The 18,049-nt window shown below is 42.8% G+C and overlaps 3 protein-coding genes across 4 annotated transcripts; 1 reads left to right on the top strand and 2 right to left on the bottom strand.

Annotated features, from left to right (window-relative positions):
- Positions 1-366: 366 nt before the first annotated feature.
- lt4r1 (Leukotriene B4 receptor 1) lies at positions 367-1,584 on the bottom strand. The gene has a single exon (NM_001140748.1). The coding sequence runs from the start codon at positions 1,477-1,479 to the stop codon at positions 421-423; it is 1,059 nt and encodes a 352-aa protein (NP_001134220.1). The 5' UTR covers positions 1,480-1,584; the 3' UTR covers positions 367-420.
- Positions 1,585-1,819: 235 nt separating this feature from the next.
- LOC106587608 (leukotriene B4 receptor 1-like) lies at positions 1,820-3,365 on the bottom strand. The gene has a single exon (XM_014176168.2). It carries the CDS (start codon positions 3,343-3,345, stop codon positions 2,272-2,274), a length of 1,074 nt encoding a protein of 357 aa, XP_014031643.1. The 5' UTR covers positions 3,346-3,365; the 3' UTR covers positions 1,820-2,271.
- Positions 3,366-5,129: 1,764 nt separating this feature from the next.
- LOC106587607 (E3 ubiquitin-protein ligase AMFR) lies at positions 5,130-17,320 on the top strand. 2 transcript variants are annotated; one of them, XM_045708162.2, is made up of 14 exons: positions 5,130-5,266; positions 5,846-6,233; positions 6,342-6,434; positions 6,782-6,946; positions 7,810-7,962; positions 8,962-9,002; positions 13,220-13,352; positions 14,197-14,330; positions 14,580-14,690; positions 14,868-15,070; positions 15,257-15,363; positions 15,609-15,743; positions 15,968-16,155; positions 16,669-17,320. In XM_045708162.2, exons 2-14 carry the CDS (start codon positions 5,946-5,948, stop codon positions 16,817-16,819), a joined length of 1,902 nt encoding a protein of 633 aa, XP_045564118.1. In that variant the 5' UTR covers positions 5,130-5,266; positions 5,846-5,945; the 3' UTR covers positions 16,820-17,320. The 2 variants fall into 2 exon arrangements, with proteins under 2 accessions (XP_045564118.1, XP_045564117.1); XM_045708161.2 differs by having other exon boundaries at positions 5,154-5,415.
- The last annotated feature ends 729 nt before the right edge of the window (positions 17,321-18,049 follow it).

Below are 18,049 nucleotides of genomic sequence, written 5' to 3'. Positions count from 1 at the left end.
AGTACACTCAGTCATTATACTCATATCATATAGCTTCAGACAAACATATACAGTGACACTATGTTCTTTTTTTCTATGAAGCTCTTTCTTCTGTGGCACGTGGAATATAAAAACATTTGAGCATGAAATGAGCATTATACCACAACTGAAAAATGTGTCTAACACAGTGGGGCCTACATAGAAAAATGTGTATATGTTAAAAAGTATTTCAAATGTTAATTCAAATTCACTACAGGTAAAATGATATACAGAACCTATTTTAATGTTTTTATATGCATTATGTTTGACATAAACATTACTAACAATTGCTCTTCTACATTTTAAGTTAATTAACATTTAGAAACAATGTGACAAATCAAACTTTGTAATTTACACACAAAAATCTTTATCAAAAACATATGATAAACATCGTTTTCAGTCTCAGGAAGAAACATTTTCACATATATTTATAATTACATCCATTTGTTCCTTAGTCTCTGTGACACACTGGGAGCTGTGGCTCTGTGTCTGAGAGATGCTTGGTCTCTTGGTCACAAAGGACAGTTCTTTAGTCCCCTCTCCGGGAGCCGTGCTTGAGATGTGCCGGAACAATTTCTGAATGCCTGTCTCCCTCAGGGAACTCCGGAACGTACGCGCCACAAACACATAGAGCAAAGGGTTGACCGAACTACTGATGAACACGAGCGCTCCAGCGATGAAAGTCATGGTGGTTCTGACGCTCTCTATACGCGCTGCGGCCTCGCGGTGGGAACCCTTGATGGTGAGGATGACGAGGGAGAGCACGTTGCCGACGTGGTGAGGGGTCCAGCATAATGCGAACACCACTACCATGCTTGCAATCAACCCCATGGACTTACGCTTGGACTTAAAGGTAATCTGTGCGATGCGGCTGTAGAGACAGCTGTAGCAGACCACAAGAATGCAAAAGGGGACAGCAAAGCCCACCAGCGTCTCCAGTAGAACACAGACTGCCTCCTGGCCGTCTGAGGTGTAGTCCCTGTACAGGCAATGCTCCTCCCCAGGGTCCCCCTCCACCACCTGGGTGGGAAAGACCGGGGTGCTGAATAGGAACGCAGCAGCCCACAGAACAAGAAGAACTTTATTCAAGGCCTTCTTCCTCCTCCAGCCGGCTGAGGCAAAGGGGTGTCGCACAGCGACAAAGCGCTCGACGCTCATGAGGGTGATGAGGAAGACGCTGCTGTACATGCAGGTGTTGATGACGTACACCATGGCCTTACAGGATGCCTCCCCGAACACCCAGGAGTGGGCCAGGGAGTAGATCCACAGGGGCAGGGTGATGAGCACCAGCAGGTCTGCAGCAGCCAGGTGGAGGATGAGCACCATGGTGTGGGAGCGCTGCTGGACGTGCCTCAGGATGGTCCAGATCACCAGCAGGTTCCCCGGGACCCCCACCAGGAACGACAGGCCCAGGATCACACACGCCACCACTGTCCCGCCAGCAAACTCATCAAGAGCCATGGTGGACTCTGAAGCTGAAGACAGCTGATGATCGAACGGTTCTGGTTGATGCTGCCGATCGCCTTGCCTCACCTCGCTTTACGTGCCTTCTATCTGGTGTACATACTCAGACAGAAAAAAAGTGCTGCACCAGCAAGCTTTCACTTCCCTTTAACTTTGCGGAGGAGAACAGGAAAGAGGTTGGTTTTTCACAGAGCCATCATTCTGTGAGAGACATAGCACTGAGTCATCCAGTGGGTCCTTATTATGGCACTGTCTGGAAAAATATATCTTCTGAGATATTTTAAGAGTTCAAACAATTGTATTGACCACAAATAACTTTTATTGAAGTGATATGAACTTGAGATCAGATCTTTTTTTTTATTGTGATCAAATAGAGTAAGGCAGTGTGATATTTTATGTAACATGAATTTCAAGAGAAAATGAAGGTTAAATAAAATAAATAAAATAATATTCAAGGAATTGTAACATGATCATGAATAAATGTTATTTAAATTATACCACTTTATGAGCAAATGCAATAGCTTTATTGTGTTGAAATGGTCACAATTGAATTACTTGTGTAAGCTTTTCTCACCGTATATCACAAGCGCCACAACAATATCTACATTTTGTACCATGATCATAAAAATACAACTTATAATCAAACTTCTAGATTCCATCCATATTTATTTCTCATCAATGCTGACATCTGAATCAATGATCAGGTCACAGTTTTCATTTGACATTTTAGTCATTTAGCAGGCGCTCTTATCCAGAATGCTCTCATCCAGCGCGACCATCTCTGTAGTCCTACACGGTAGTTATGTCTGTGGTATTGTTGCAGTCTGGCCTTACTGAGGACATTGTGTTTTCCGGTCCTATTGTGTTGCCAGATCCTATTGTGTTGCCAGATCCCCTTAGCTTGGAGGAGGTGTGTGAGGAGAGTTCCTGGAACAGCCTGACCATGCGGGACTCCTGGAGACTGCTCTGGAAGTTCCTTGCAGCGAAGGAATAGAACACAGGGTTCACAGAGCTACTAATGAAGGCCAGCGCTCCAGAGATAAACACTATTGCAGTCTGGGCCACTGAAACAGGCACAGCATCATCTGGATCCTCTGTCAGGATGCTGACTAGGTCTACAGTGTTGAGGACATGGTGAGGAAGCCAGCAGAGAACGAAGGCTACCACCACACTACTGATCAGAACTGTCGACTTCTGTTTGCTGCTGCCGAAATGCATTGTCCTCAGGTGTGTTGCTACTAGACAGTAACAGACAGCCAGAGTGGAGAAGGGGACCACGAAGCCCACCAAGGTCTCCAGGCATAAGAACACCACCTCTTGGGCCACTGAGCTGTACTCGCTGAAAAAACACTGCTTAGTCCTATTGATCTCATCGATTGAGCGGGTAAGAATGGATGGGATCCCAAAAAGGAAAGCCAGAGCCCAGATAGCCACTAGAGCATTGTCCATAATGGCCTTGGTCTTCCAGCGCAACATCTTGAATGGGTACCGGATGACAAGGAAGCGCTCGACGCTCATGAGGGTGATGAGGAAGACGCTGCTGTACATGCAGGTGTTGATGACGTACACCATGGCCTTACAGGATGCCCCCCCGAACACCCAGGAGCGGGTCAGGGAGTAGATCCACAGGGGCAGGGTGATGAGCACCAGCAGGTCTGCAGCAGCCAGGTGGAGGATGAGCACCACGGTGTGGGAGCGCTGCTGGACGTGCCTCAGGATGGTCCAGATCACCAGCAGGTTCCCCGGGACCCCCACCAGGAACGACAGGCCCAGGATCACACAGACTACTGATCGCCCTACGGTTGACATTTCATTAAACAATGCATCATCATCGTCTGAGATGGAGGAGCCCGAGCTCTTCATTTTGCACTGCAGTCAACTGATGTTTCCTAAGAAATAATGATTTTGTCTGGGGAGTACTTCCTTATATCACCCTTGGCCTCAAAAGCAGTAACGGTCACTTTACTTCTGTAATAAAACAAACAAGGGTTTCTGTCTGAGTGTGACAGGAAAGTAATGTGGTTAGCTAGATGTGACAAAGAAAAATGAACAGGTTGTTAAATATTTGATGTATTTTTTATTGTATTTATTTTTTACAGTAGATTATGTATGCCTTCCCCATTACAGTTTTTACAATAATTATTTTTAGTGTGTGAATGCATTGTGTTGGGTGCATTTTACATTAACCCCCCTCCACCCCCCCTTTTTTCCCACTGACTCTCTTGCACTGGCTCTACGCACACTCAGTAGACTCTACCCACACATACTACACTGACACTCCAACACACACACACACACACACACACACACACACACACACACACACACACACACACACACACACACACACACACACACACACACACACACTACATACGCTCACACACACAAAACACACAAACACACACATGCATATTGACACCACACACTCACACATAGACACACTTTCACACTTTTTCACTCTCTTCACATGCACTGTTGCTACTCTGTTTATTATTGATCCTGATTGCCTAGTCATTTTTACCCCTACTTACATGTACATATTACCTCAACAACCTTGTACCCCTGCACATTGACTCGGTACCGGTACTCCTTGTATATACTGTAGCCTCGTTATTGTTAATTTATTGTGTTACTATTTTTCTTTAGCACATTTTTTTTCTTACTTTTTTACTGCATTGTTGCAAGTAAGCATTTCACGGTAAAGTCTACACCTGTTGTATTTGGCGCATGTGAAAAATAGCATTTTATTTGACATAGGGTTGACTCTTTTCATTGTTATTATTGATTACTCTACTGCATTGTTGAGGAAGCTAGTGCATAAGCATTTGACTGCACCTTTTATACCTGCTGTAAACAGGGTTTGTCATGAATTAATTAAACAAATGTATTCGATTTTTTGGATGGGTAGGTTACGTTCTAAATGTAACCTATTACAAACTTGTCATCAGTAATATAACTAGGATAACACAAACTCAGTAACATAATCTGATTACTTTCACAGTTACCTGTCCAAAACTGTCCAAAACTGTAATCCTAGTTACATTACTTTTGGATTACTTTTTCCTTAAGAGTCATTAGAAAAAAGATAAAAAGGATCCATCAAACTCATTTGGTGTGTCTTCATACAAGTTTCTGACTTGAACAAACTAAAACGTGCACCTTTTTTTTAATGTTGAATTGAAAGTCATTGAGAAAACAGAGATTTCAGAATTTATTTTTTGCAAACATCCTTTCTGGATAAAAAAGTAATCCAAGAAGTAATCATCTAGTTTTTCAAAAGTATCTGTAATCTGATTGCAATATTTGTAGCTGGTAAAGTAAGTGATTACAGGTAATTGTTTTTCCTAATTAGACATGTAGTTGATTACGTGTAGTCAGTTACACCCCAACCCTGATTTTACTGGACAACATTGCGCTTGATAGACGTTTATTTTGAAAGTTGTTGTGATGACGCTCAGAATTTCATGTCCTGGGTCTCCAGCATAGATTGTATATCTCCAGCCAGAGAGAAATAAACAAGATGTCGTCAACACATGCCGCGTTCATACACTAGACGGAACTAGGAAACTCGGAAATGTCCGACTTGCTAACTGGTTGAAGTTAATCACGTGTCGCGTTCAACGACTTATCAAAAATGGAAATTTCCGAGTTTCCTAGTTCCGACTAGTGTGTGAACGCAGCAAAAACCACGGATCGGGGAATTTTAACGTAGTCTACTGTCAACCTCAACAAGAGGAAATTGGATATGAAGTTAGCTAGTTAATGTCAAATTGATTAATTTGTAAGTTGAGTGAAATGTCTTTGCTCAAATTTTAACCAGACTGGTTCGGTGTATTTCATAATCACCAGCTAGCTAACTAGCTAGTTGCTAATGCTAGCTAGTTAGCAACCTCTGCCGAGTACGGAAACATCAGATAGACTCTGGGACAGGTAACGTTAGCTAGCTAGAGAGTTTGGACTATTTAACTCAACAGCTAGCAAGCTAAAGTGCTAATTTATAAGCAATATCAGGTCCTCTATAGGAGTTTATTGTTTTATTTGAACTATACAAACTTGTAGCTAACAGCTAGTTAGCTTCCATGCTAACATTAGTCTAGCACTCACTAGCTAGCTGGACCAAAATGGGCGTTGTTTTGATAGCGGTAGCTAGTTAGTTAGCTAATAACAATATGAACTTAACTAGCAAGTTTAGCTGCTCAGCTAGCCCTCTACAACTCTCTGGCCAGTGAAACAACACTAGAAACTATTACTAGACAGAGAGGGCTTGTTGCTCAGGCTTACTACCGTTACACTAGCTAGCTAGTTCCATGCATTACCATTACCTACAGTAGCTTTACTGATTTGTTTTCCTTCCCTGCAGGTTGTTGACAGAGCTAAGGTGTGGTGGAAATCAGCGTCAAGCCTATTAGGCCTAACTTCACAAGTCTTGTGTGTGAGAGACCTCCAACATTAACATTCCAATGCCTCTGCTATTCCTGGAGAGGTTTCCCTGGCCCAGTCTGCAGACCTACACAGCGCTGAGTGTGGTTCTGCTGGCTGGAAGCATCTTCAGTGCCTACACTACTGTGACAGAACAGGGGTTTGGGGTTCCAGACATGGACGAGCCTCCTCCACCTGCACCCTTAGAAGGGGATAATAGAGGCGGCCTAGGCCTAGAACATGTGACTAGCGATGATGTTGTTGGTGCAGATACAGAATTGGCGACCACTGTTATGTGGTACCTGGTCACTGACAGTCTCTTTGTATGGGTAAGTCTTATTCAAGTTAGGCTCAACTCAGCCAAGCAGCCAATATTGTTGTTACGTTACTTAGTTGTTACATGGTTGCTAAGTGGTCTGCTCTTCTCTTCTACTCAGGTGTTGGTGAATACAGCTTGCTGTTCTCTGATGTTAATTGCTAAGATGATCCAGTGCATGGTTTTTGGGCCCCTCCGAGTCAGTGAGAAGCAGGTGAGGCTTGGAGTTCTGGTGGTAACCTAATAACTGATATTTGGGATAATTTGATAAGCCCTGTGTGTACTCACATGTCAACATGGTACTTGCATGTTTTCTCAAGTGTTTGCTTTTTGGCATGTCACCTTATTGAAGGTTAGGCATCTGTGTTTATGTAAACTATAGTACAAATGTCCTCCACAAATAGTCTGCAAAACAAGATCTTATCATTGAAATCCACACTGGTGGTTTGAGTCTATTAGTGTACTCTGACCACTCCATCCATGTTCTAATGTCTTGACCTCTCCTCTCTCCACCCCTCTCTCTTCCCATCTCCTCTCTACTCCACTCCTCTCTCTCCTCAGCACCTTAAGGACAAGTTCTGGAACTTCATCTTCTATAAGTTCATCTTTATCTTCGGGGTGCTGAACGTTCAGATGGTGGAGGAGGTGGTCATGTGGTGTCTGTGGTTCTCTGCCCTGGTCTTCCTCCACCTCATGGTCCAGCTGTGCAAGGACCGCTTTGAATATGTACGTCTCATCAACCTCTAACAGTACATTTTAGTCATTTAGCAGACGCTCTTATCCAGAGCGACTTACATTGGTGCATTCATCTTAAGATAGCTTAACACTTTACTGTTGGTGTCTTTATGAATGCATTCATTAACCTTTATAACAGCTATATAACAACATTTGTCATAAGTAGTTTTAAATAATTATGAATAACGGCATGATATAAAGGTTCAATTCCATTTTTTTTTATGTTATAAAACTAGTTATATTGGGTAACAAGTGCTATTACACAGTATGCATGACAACTTATTAGAGTACTGAATAAAAAACTGAAATAAGGAAATTACAAAATGTAGATGGGCCCACCCACTGTCCTGTAGGGAGAGTGACCTTATTGACTTGTTTACACTGTAAACATATATACCTATGTTAGATGCCAGTGATATGACGCTGTTGGCGATACATTCAGTCACAGTGAATGCCATAGACCGGGTCTCTTTCAGGTCCAGGCCAGACCTATTAATAAGCCTAGTTCTTGCTGTATGTATGTAGGCCAGGGTCTTAGGTTTAGCTAATGTTTCAGTCGCTTCATAGACTCCAACTACAGAGTGGGGGGAGTACAAAAAAAACTAAGATGAACATTTAGGTAGTGTGCTGTAGCTATAGGAAAACAGAACATCACACCAGTCTATTGAAAGAGTAGCCATGAAGTCTGCAACCACTCCTAAATTGTTATTCTGTGTGTCGGTCGCTCTTTTTATGAAAGTACAAGTTATATGTATATGTAAGCATGTCCGTCTACATCTGTGTGTGTGTTTAGTAATCTCTCTTTCTGAATGAATGTATACAGTAGGTTAATGTGTACCTGTTCCCCCTTGCAGCTGTCCTTCTCCCCCACTACTTCTATGAACAGCCATGTGCGTGTCCTTACCCTACTGGTGTCCCTGCTGCTGGGCTGCTGTGGTCTGGCTGTGGTCTGTGGTCTGCTGGGCGCTGCCCATGGCATGCACACCCTCTCCTTCATGGCTGCCGAGGTGAGGACCTGACCCTAAAGAGTTCACCAGCTTGTAGTCCTAATAAACAGAAATGAGTTCATTCAGCAATTCCTATGGGGAAAGAATAGGGTTTTGGAATGGACACCGAAAATAAGGTCTGAGGTTAACACAGACTTAGGATATGTTATACGTTTTGTTCTATGAGAGAATATCAGTCAGTTAACATCACCTTTATGATTTATGAAGCCTTTCAGATTACATAAATGTTTCAAAATTCACAAAAAGTGACGTTAGCTGATGAAGATTCTTATAGAACAAAACGTTTCAGATCTCCTAAGCCTGTGTTTACCACAGACCTTATTTTCGCCGTTTATCTAAAAACCCTACAAAAACGGTTAATTTCTCCATAGACTTTGTCCAACGAACCATGGCAGAGTTAGTGCCTACAAAAAGACCCCCTTACTATTGCTCTCTATTGGGCGGAGAGTATTTCTATAGGCACACCCATTGGTGTAGACTAGAGCAGGGCTGGCTAAACCTCCTGGGGAGTTGGGACTACCATCCTGCAGGAGTTTGTTCTAGCTGTTTTATTGTAAATTACAGTAACAAGGAGGTTTTATCAGTCACAAATTAGTATTACGTCATTGTCATCAGTTACATTTATTGATGCACTTTCTTCCACTGCAAATCTACCATTCCAGTGTTTTACTTGCTATATTGTATTTACTTTGCCACCATGGCCTTTATTGCCTTAACCTCCCTTATCTCACCTCATTTGCTCACATTGTATATAGACTTATTTTTCTACTGTATTATTGACTGTATGTTTGTTTTACTCCATGTGTAACTCTATGTTGTTGATGTGTCGAGCTGCTTTGCTTTATCTTGGCCAGGTCGCAATTGTAAATGAGAACTTGTTCTCAACTTGCCTACCTGGTTAAATAAATGTGAAATAAAAAAATAAACATTTGTTTCCCACAAAAAAAAGGATGTATAAAATACTTATGTATAATTCATATGTCTTTCTCTGTCTTTCAGTGTCTGCTGGTCACTGTGCGGACTGGACATGTCATCATGAGGTAAGACCCTTCCTTGCAGAATGCAGAACCTCTTGCACTGCAACACAGATGACATAGCAGATCTAGAATGAACCAGTTCTAATATTAGCATACTATTAGATGTGTTACCATGAGCACCCGTTGAAAGACTGCTTTGTGCTACAGAGGGTGATCATGATGACTTGCAGGCAGCTGTATTTATTGGAGTGGTTCATTAATTAGTTATGCTAAAACATTATACAAAAACCCTGTCAACAGTAGCCAAGTGTATGAGTTGTTGCATTGCTTTGAGTTGTCTGGACACCCATAGCATTAAGCGCCTATCAGAGTCCAAAACGTGTACGCACAGTGTTCTAGAATGTTGGACCGTTGGCTTTCGTACTTTTTGAATTCTCAGCACGGCTCAAACAATTTCTCCAACTGTCAACACATTAAAATGAATAGAGGAACGCGTGCGCAGAGCTGAGTTGGTTGGGAATTTTGGGGAGGTGCGCGTTCGGCCTGGCCCAGTGAGAGTTAAGCTAAGTGATGATCTACAACTATTGATTAGCGCAAGCAAAAATAAGTTGATGCTGGTCTGGCCTTAAAGACTATGTACTCTTATCTCCAGTCAGAAGAGGACTGGTCACCCTACAGAGTCTGGTTCCTCTCGACAGTGGCAAGAATGTATGTGAACTCTTTGGAATTACCTGGATTTCTGCATAAATTGGTCATCATATAAGTCACAACAATAGTCATCATACAAGTCACAACAATAGACAAACATCGTGTGCTTAAACTAATAACATACACATTTTTGTATTTTTCTTGTCTATATTGAATACATCATTTAAACATTCACAGTGTAGGTTGGAAAAAGTATGTGAACCCCAAGGCTAATGACTTCTCCAAAAGCTAATTGGAGTCAGGAGTCAGCTAACCTGGAGTCCAATCAATGAGACGAGATTGGAGATGTTGGTTAGAACTTCCTTGACCTATTAAAAAAACACAAAATTTGAGTTTGCTATTCACAAGAACCATTGCCTGATGTGAACCATGCCTCTAACAAAAGAGATCTCAGAAGACCTAAGATTAAGAATTGTTGACTTGCATAAAGCTGGGAAGGGTTACAAAAGTATTTCTAGAAGCCTTGATGTTCATCAGCACGGTAAGACAAATTGTCTAGAAATGGAGAAAGTTCAGCACTGTTGCTACTCTCCCGAGGAGTGGCCGTCCTGCAAAGATGACTGCAAAAGCACAGCGCATAATGCTCAGTGAGGTAAAGAAGAATCATAGAGTGTCAGCTAAAGACTTACAGAAATCTCTGGATCATGCTAACATCTCTGTTGACGAGTCTACGATACGTAAAACAATTAACAAAAATGGTGTTCATGGGAGGACACCACGGAAGAAGCCACTGCTGTTAAAAAAAAACATTGCTGCACGTCTGAAGTTTGCAAAAGTGCACCTGGATGTTCCACAGCGCTACTGGCAGAATATTCTGTGGACAGATGAAACTACAGTTGAGTTGTTTGGAAGGAACACTATGTGTGTGTTTTTAAAAAAAAAACACACACAAAAAAAAAGGGCACATCAACCTCATCCAAACTGTAAAGTATGTTGGAAGGAGCATCATGGTTTGGGGCTGCCTCAGGGCCTGGACAGCTTTCTATCATCGACGGAAAAATGAATTCCCAAGTTTATCAAGACATTTTGCAGGAGAATGTTAGGCTATCTGTCTGCCAATTGAAGCTCAACAGAAGTTGGGTGATGCAACAGGACAACGACCAAAAACACAGAAGTAAATCAACAATGGAATGGCTTCAACAGAAGAAAATAGGCCTTCTGGAGTGGCCCAGTCAGTCCTGACCTCAACCCCATTGAGATGCTGTGGCATGACCTCGAGAGCAGTTCACACCAGACATTTGAGGTTGACCGATTAATCGGAATGGCCGATTTAATTAGGGCCGATTTTGAAAGTTTTCATAACAATCGGTAATCTGCATTTTTGGACACCGATCATGGCCTATTACATTGCACTCCACGAGGAGACTGCGTGGCAGGCTGACTACCTGTTACGCGAGTGCAGCAAGGAGCCAAGGTAAGGTGCTAGCTAGCATTAAACGTATCTTATAAAAAACAATCAATCTTAACATAATCACTAGTTAACTACACATGGTTGATATTACTAGTTAATCTAGCTTGTCCTGCGTTGCATATAATCGATGCGGTCGGTGCCTGTTAATTTATCATTGAATCATAGCCTACTTTGCCAAACAGGTGATTTAACAAGCGCATTCGCGAAAAAAGCACTTGTTGCACCAATGTGTACCTAACCATAAACATCAACGTCTTTCTTAAAATCAATACACAAGTATATATTTTTAAACCTGCATATTTACTTAATATTGCCTGCTAAGATGAATTTCATTTAACTAGGGAAATTGTCACTTCTCTTGTGTTCCGTGCAACAGAGTCAGGGTATATCCAGTAGTTTGGGCCGCCTGGCTCGTTGCGAACTGTGAAGACTATTTCTTCCTAACAAACGGGGGATGATTTAACAAAAGCGCATTTGCGAAAAAAGCACAATCGCTGCACGACTGTACCTAACCATAAACATCAATGCCTTTCTTAAAATCAATACACAGAGGTATATTTTTAAACCTGCGTATTTAGTTAAAAGAAATTCATGTTAGCAGGCAATATTAAACTAGGGAAATTGTGTCACTTCTCTTGCGTTCATTGCACGCAGAGTTGGGTATATGCAACAGTTTGGGCCGCCTGGCTCGTTGCGAACTAATTTGCCAGAATTTTACGTAATTATGACATAACATTGAACGTTGTGCAATGTAACAGGAATATTTAGACTTATTGATGCCACCCGTTAGATAAAATAAGGAACTGTTCCGTATTTTACTGAAAGAATAAACGTTTTATTTTCGAAATGATAGTTTCCGGATTTGACCATATTAATGATCTAAGGCTCGTGTTTCTGTGTGTTATTATGTTATAATTATGTCTGATTTGATATTTGATAGAGCAGTCTGACAGCTGTGGTAGGCAGCAGCAGGCTCGTAAGCATTCATTCAAACAGCACTTTACTGCGTTTGCCAGCAGCTCTTCGCAATGCTTCAAGCATTGCGCTGTTTATGACTTCAAGCCTGTCAACTCCCGAGATTAGTCTGGCAATACTAAAGTACCTATTAGAACATCCAATAGTCAAAGGTATATGAAATACAAATGGTATAGAGAGAAATAGTCCTATAATAACTACAACCTAAAACTCATTACTTGGGAATATTGAAGACTCATGTTAAAAGGAACCACCAGCTTTCTTATGTTCTCATGTTCTGAGCAAGGAACTTAAACGTTAGCTTTTATACATGGCACATATTGCACTTTTACTTTCTTCTCCAAAACTTTGTTTTTGCATTATTTTAACCAAATTGAACATGTTTCATTATTTGAGACTAAATTGATTTTATTGATGTATTATATTAAGTTAAAATAAGTGTTCATTGTTCATTCAGTATTGTTGTAATTGTCATTATATGTATATAAATAAATAAATCGGCCGATTAATCGGCACCGGATTTTTTTGGTCCTCCAATAATCGGTTTTGGCGTTGAAAAATCATAATCGGTCGACCTCTACCAGACATCCCAACAATATTGCTGAACAAAATTCCTCCTGACCGTTGTGCAGGTCTGATCCGCAGCTGCAGAAAACATTTGGTTGAGGTTATTGCTGCCAAAGGCGGGTCAACCAGTTATTAAATCCAAGGGTTCACATACTTTTCCACCCTGTACTGTGAATGTTTACACAGTGTGTTCAATAAAGACATGAAAACGTGTAATTGTTTGTGTGCTATTAGTTTAGGCAGACTGTGTTTGTCTATTGTTGTGACCTAGATGAAGATCAGATCAAATTCTATTACCAATTTATGTGGAAATCCAGGTATTTCCAAAGGGTTCAAATACTTTTTCTTGCCACCTGTAGGTTTTTTCCTAGGTTCCTGCCTTTCTAGGGAGTTTTTTCTAGCCACTGTGCTTCTGTATCGGCATTGCTTGCTCTTTGGGGTTTTAGGCTGGGTTTCTGTATAAGCACTTAGTGACAGCTACTTATGTAAAAAGGCCTTTATAAATACATTTGATTGATTTGTGGTGTGTACAATTCAAAAGCATAAGTGCTAAAATGTTCAAATAAAAAGGCATTATTGGGACCAGGGCAGGGTTCTGACTAAGTCTGTTTCTCTGCAGGTACACCATCCACCTGTGGGATCTGAACCACCCAGGCACCTGGGAGAGTAAGGGTTCCTATGTCTATTACACTGACTTCATCATGGAGCTGTCTATGCTGTCCCTGGACCTTATGCACCACATCCACATGCTGGTGAGTGACAGAGCCGGGAGCACTACGGGCTGGTATTAGTAAGGGAACTAACTGAATGGGTAAGAGAACCACCGAGAGGCCCACAAGATGGCTGACTGAACTAGCCTGAATTTAAAATAAGGGCTCTATCTCAATTTGTCTTTCTTCAATTCCTTGCATTCTATCTCCTCGCCACCTCAACTGTATTGGTGGAGAAGGTCCATGGTGTCTCCTCTCAGATGATGAGAGTAATCGAGGAAAGATGAATTGAGAGAGAACCACAGTATTCAGTTAGATGAGAGTTGAGTTTGACCTTAGAGCTGTGTTTAACGTTTCACTCCCGTCTCCCCTCAGCTCTTTAGTAATCTCTTAGAGCTGGGTTTAATGTTTGACTTCCCAGTCTCCCCTCAGCTCTTTAGTAATATCTTAGAGCTGGGTTTAATGTTTGACTTCCCAGTCTCCCCTCAGCTCTTTAGTAATCTCTTAGAACTGGGTTTAATGTTTGACTTCCCAGTCTCCCCTCAGCTCTTTAGTAATATCTTAGAGCTGGGTTTAATGTTTGACTTCCCAGTCTCCCCTCAGCTCTTTAGTAATATCTTAGAGCTGGGTTTAATGTTTGACTTCCCAGTCTCCCCTCAGCTCTTTAGTAATATCTTAGAGCTGGGTTTAATGTTTGACTTCCCAGTCTCCCCTCAGCTCTTTAGTAATCTCTTAGAACTGGGTTTAATGTTTGACTTCCCAGTCTCCCCTCAGCTCTTTAGTAATATCTTAGAGCTGGGTTTAATGTTTGACTTCCCAGTCTCCCCTCAGCTCTTTAGTAATATCTTAGAGCTGGGTTTAATGTTTGACTCATGTCTCCCTTCAGCTCTTTGGTAATATCTGGCTGTCCATGGCCAGTCTGGTGATCTTCATGCAGCTGAGGTATCTGTTCCATGAGGTGCAGCGCCGCATCCGACGCCACAAGAACTACCTCCGTGTCATCAACAACATGGAGGCCAGGTCTGTCTACTGACCAGCCTGCTGATGGCTCTCACTGTCTTGTATATACTACATCCCTACTGTTACTTATTAGGTGATGGGTGGTGTTCTTTCACTCTTAGCTGAGACTCAGTGTATGAAGCTGTAGCAGTGTGTGTGAATCTAGTCTCTCTGCTTTCTTATGACGGGCTATCTCGCTGTTAGCTATTTAGCTATTCATGAGACTAGTGCAGTTGTTGATCTAGATTTGTTATGCTCTGTGCCTCTCAGGTTTGCAGTGGCCACAGCCGAGGAGCTGGTAGCCAACAGCGATGACTGTGCCATCTGCTGGGACACCATGCAGACAGCACGTAAACTGCCCTGCGGACACCTCTTCCACAAGTAAGAGACTGACCCAGCCACCTTGGCACCTCTAAAATCCCATGAGTCATTATTTCCTCACACTTGATTGAATGTGGCATTATGTGGGTGATGTTTTGATTGACACTAAGTGTTGTGTCTGTACCTGTGTTTGCTGCGTATCTGTGTACATTAACGTTCCTGTTTGCTATTCTTCAGTTCATGCCTGCGGTCGTGGCTGGAGCAGGACACGTCATGTCCAACATGCAGGATGTCCCTGAACATCAGTGGTGATGGAGGCCCGGCCAGAGGCCAGCAGCAGGGGGCTGGCCTCCCACTGGAGAACAACCTGGGCCCTGGGGGCCCCGCTGCAGACGCCAGACAACACCTCAACCAACACAATCACTTCTTCCACTTTGATGGTAAGGCCATACAGACTTGTTTTACAACACAGGTGATCTCACTGAATGGACTATATTGAGTATGGTTGATGATTATGAGTTCTGGCATATAACATGTTGATAGTCACATCGACAGACATCACACTGTTAGAGACATTTCTTATAGTGCACATTTCAGGTAGTGATTATTGTAATGTCTCCTCCCAGGCTCCCGCATCGCCAGCTGGCTGCCTAGTTTCTCAGTAGAGGTGATGCACACCACTAACATCCTGGCTATCGCTCAGCAGGCCAACAACTCTCAGCTCAACACCATGGTGAGTCACAGCCTTACTCTAATCCCCTCCCTGGACACCAGGGGATTCTCCTTTCAGCATGTTTCTTTAGTCCTGGACTAGGTTTAATCCTTCCAAGAGGTCTCGCAAGCATCATCTGAGCTTTGAAGATTGTTTTTACACCTGCTTTTCATCAACAGCTTTGTTTTCAATGTATTCATTGCAGCAATATGACTTGACTAGAATGGAGGTGGCTGCTGGGTGACATAGTGTTCTACTCCCCACAGGCCCATCAGATCCAGGAGATGTTTCCTCAGGTTCCCTACCACTTGGTGCTGCAGGACCTGCAGTTGACTCGCTCAGTGGAGGTCACCACCGACAACATCCTGGAGGGACGCATCGTGGTGCCCTTCCCTGCTCTGGTAGGTCCTCCAGTTCAGTTCATTGGTTATTTTGACCATGGTGATCCACATATAGACCCCAGAAGGCCTACACTTTCCCCTTGTGTGTGATTGTACTGCCTCTTTCTGAGGGTTAGGTAGAAAAAGAGAGCGATTGAGTTCAGGATCTAGTCAAATGTGTTTAAAGGTGTATACTGTGGTGTTAACTGGTGTTGATTAAAGATGTCTTGCCTCTCCCCCTCCAGGCGGCTGAGCGTTCCCCCGTGCAGGTGAACCCAGGCCCAGAGGGGGCAGGAGCCAGTGGGGGGGTGGAGACTGCTCCCAGCGAGCTGAACAACATGGAGGTCAGAGGGAGCCGTTTCTCCAAGTCTGCAGAGGAGAGACAGAAGATGCTGCTGCAGAGGAAGGATGAGCTGCTGCAACAGGCACGCAGGTACTGTACTGTCACCACCGGCAATACTAGACCTGTCTGTCAAACGAAACGGGTGTATTCAGTTAGGGGAAACCTTCCCAGCTTTGCAGATAGAAATATAGCTAACCCTATTCAACTTGGCAGACAATCATATCTTATTACGCAATCAATTTCTGTCTGAATGTTTTGCAACGTGACCAGGCATCCTGAACAGGCCTCAGCTGACAGTCTACTTAGATAAGAGCAAACTCCTGTTGCTGTCTTGGTGGTAGTTTCTTGTCTGTTCGGTCAGGGTTCAGTCACTGGCTCTTTTACTGAGTAACTACAGTAGCAAAATAGATCTATTGTAACTAAATGACTGAGATCACCGTCATGTTTATAAGGACACACCATAGCAAAAGTTTAGCAAAATGAAAGTTTCTTATTGGACTGGTTCAGACACTTTCTCCCTGCTACTCTCTGTTTCTGAGCATTTCCTTCCGTTTCGTGTCTGCTGAACACAACCCACATTGACTTCCATTCATTTCCCCACAGGAGATACTTGAGAAAGAGCCCAGAGGACGAGGAGGACCTGCCCACTCTGGAGGAAGACGCCCCTGTCTCAGACGTGACCATGCTGAGACGCAGGACCATGGCAGCAGCTGCAGAGAGACGCATGCAGAGCCAACCAGACCCTGCTCCCTGAGACTATACTGGACTGTAAACTCCCACCTGGACAGTCTCACCTCGAACCCACACCGAATGCCCTTGGAGTGTCCACCAAACTCCTCACGTCCCACCTAAGAGGCACTACCACCGAAAGAGCTCTTTACGTTATATGATCAATGGAATTACCTAAATAAATTCATTACATTACAAAGTGTTATACGAAGCCTGGGCTTTGGCTGCGCAGGGGCTCTGCTGTTTTAGGCTGCCCTAGTGAGATATGAGAACTGGGCCTTGGGAATGGTACCAGCCTTCCTTGAACTTTCACCAGGCACCAGAGGCTTAATTGGACATGGATCACCAGTGTTTTAAAGAAGTGGTGGGTGTCTGTCGAGTTTCTGAAATGCACAGTAAAACGCCACCTCGCACACCTGTCATCACATAGCTCTAGCCCCCAGCTTCACTAGACTTACCTGTCATTCTCTTTACTGGCCATGATGGGGAAGGAAAGAGCATGGCGTCATAGTCTGAGGATTCTGCTGAGGTTAGTTAGGGTTTGTTAAGGTGCTGTTGCTACATACAGCTCATAGTGTAATGGAGTGGGACATAGTTTGTATTGGTTTTATTCAACAACAAAAATATTTGTGTTGTAATGGGCTGAGATTGATATTGATATCATTTGTTGGGTTGATAACATACTGATGTTATTTTATAAAAATGGAGTGAAAACTGTGAATTAAGAGTAGGTTTAATAGATTAAAACATTGAAGCTTTTTTTTAATTTTATTTAAGAGAATGTCACTTTAGTATTACAGCCTCTTTGAAATATGAATGTACTTTATCCACATAATGCTGCAGAGAGAGTAGAAGAGTTTAAATTCTGGCCGTTGTGGAGACCTGGTTGTTAATAATGTGTTAAATGTCACATATCCACCTGAGAAAGAACACTATCTAAATAGGAAGACGGAATAGTTTTGTCTCCAGACAGTTAAACTCTCACCAGTACAGAGTTATAGAAGACTGGCTCCCTGACCTCTAGGTCAGCCAGTGGTTTCTATCTGCGGTGTGTATACCTCGAAAACTTCCCAAAGCATACCTACACTGTATTAAACATCCATTGATACATGTACAGAAGACTGTATGGGCTCAGAGGAGTTGGGTTGAGGTTTGAATACTGATGAACCTATCTGATTCACTCACTCACACTCCATTCCTACACTCCATGTACTGGTAGGCTTATTCTTGCAGACGATATGTAGGCCTATGTGTT

Source organism: Salmo salar, chromosome 26 (genome assembly GCF_965601325.2).
Source record: "Salmo salar chromosome 26, fSalSal1, whole genome shotgun sequence".
In the NCBI taxonomy this organism is placed as follows: Eukaryota; Metazoa; Chordata; class Actinopteri; order Salmoniformes; family Salmonidae; genus Salmo; species Salmo salar.
This window is presented reverse-complemented; position numbering and strand designations above follow the sequence as displayed.

Coding starts and splice junctions, on each gene's coding strand:
- lt4r1 (NM_001140748.1), bottom strand. CDS start 1,479: ATGGCTCTTGATGAGTTTGCTGGCGGGACAGTGGTGGCGTGTGTGATC.
- LOC106587608 (XM_014176168.2), bottom strand. CDS start 3,345: ATGAAGAGCTCGGGCTCCTCCATCTCAGACGATGATGATGCATTGTTT.
- LOC106587607 (XM_045708162.2), top strand. CDS start 5,946: ATGCCTCTGCTATTCCTGGAGAGGTTTCCCTGGCCCAGTCTGCAGACC. Junction 6,947..7,809: donor GCAAGGACCGCTTTGAATAT/GTACGTCTCATC, acceptor TCCCCCTTGCAG/CTGTCCTTCTCCCCCACTAC. Junction 15,744..15,967: donor TGGTGCCCTTCCCTGCTCTG/GTAGGTCCTCCA, acceptor CTCCCCCTCCAG/GCGGCTGAGCGTTCCCCCGT.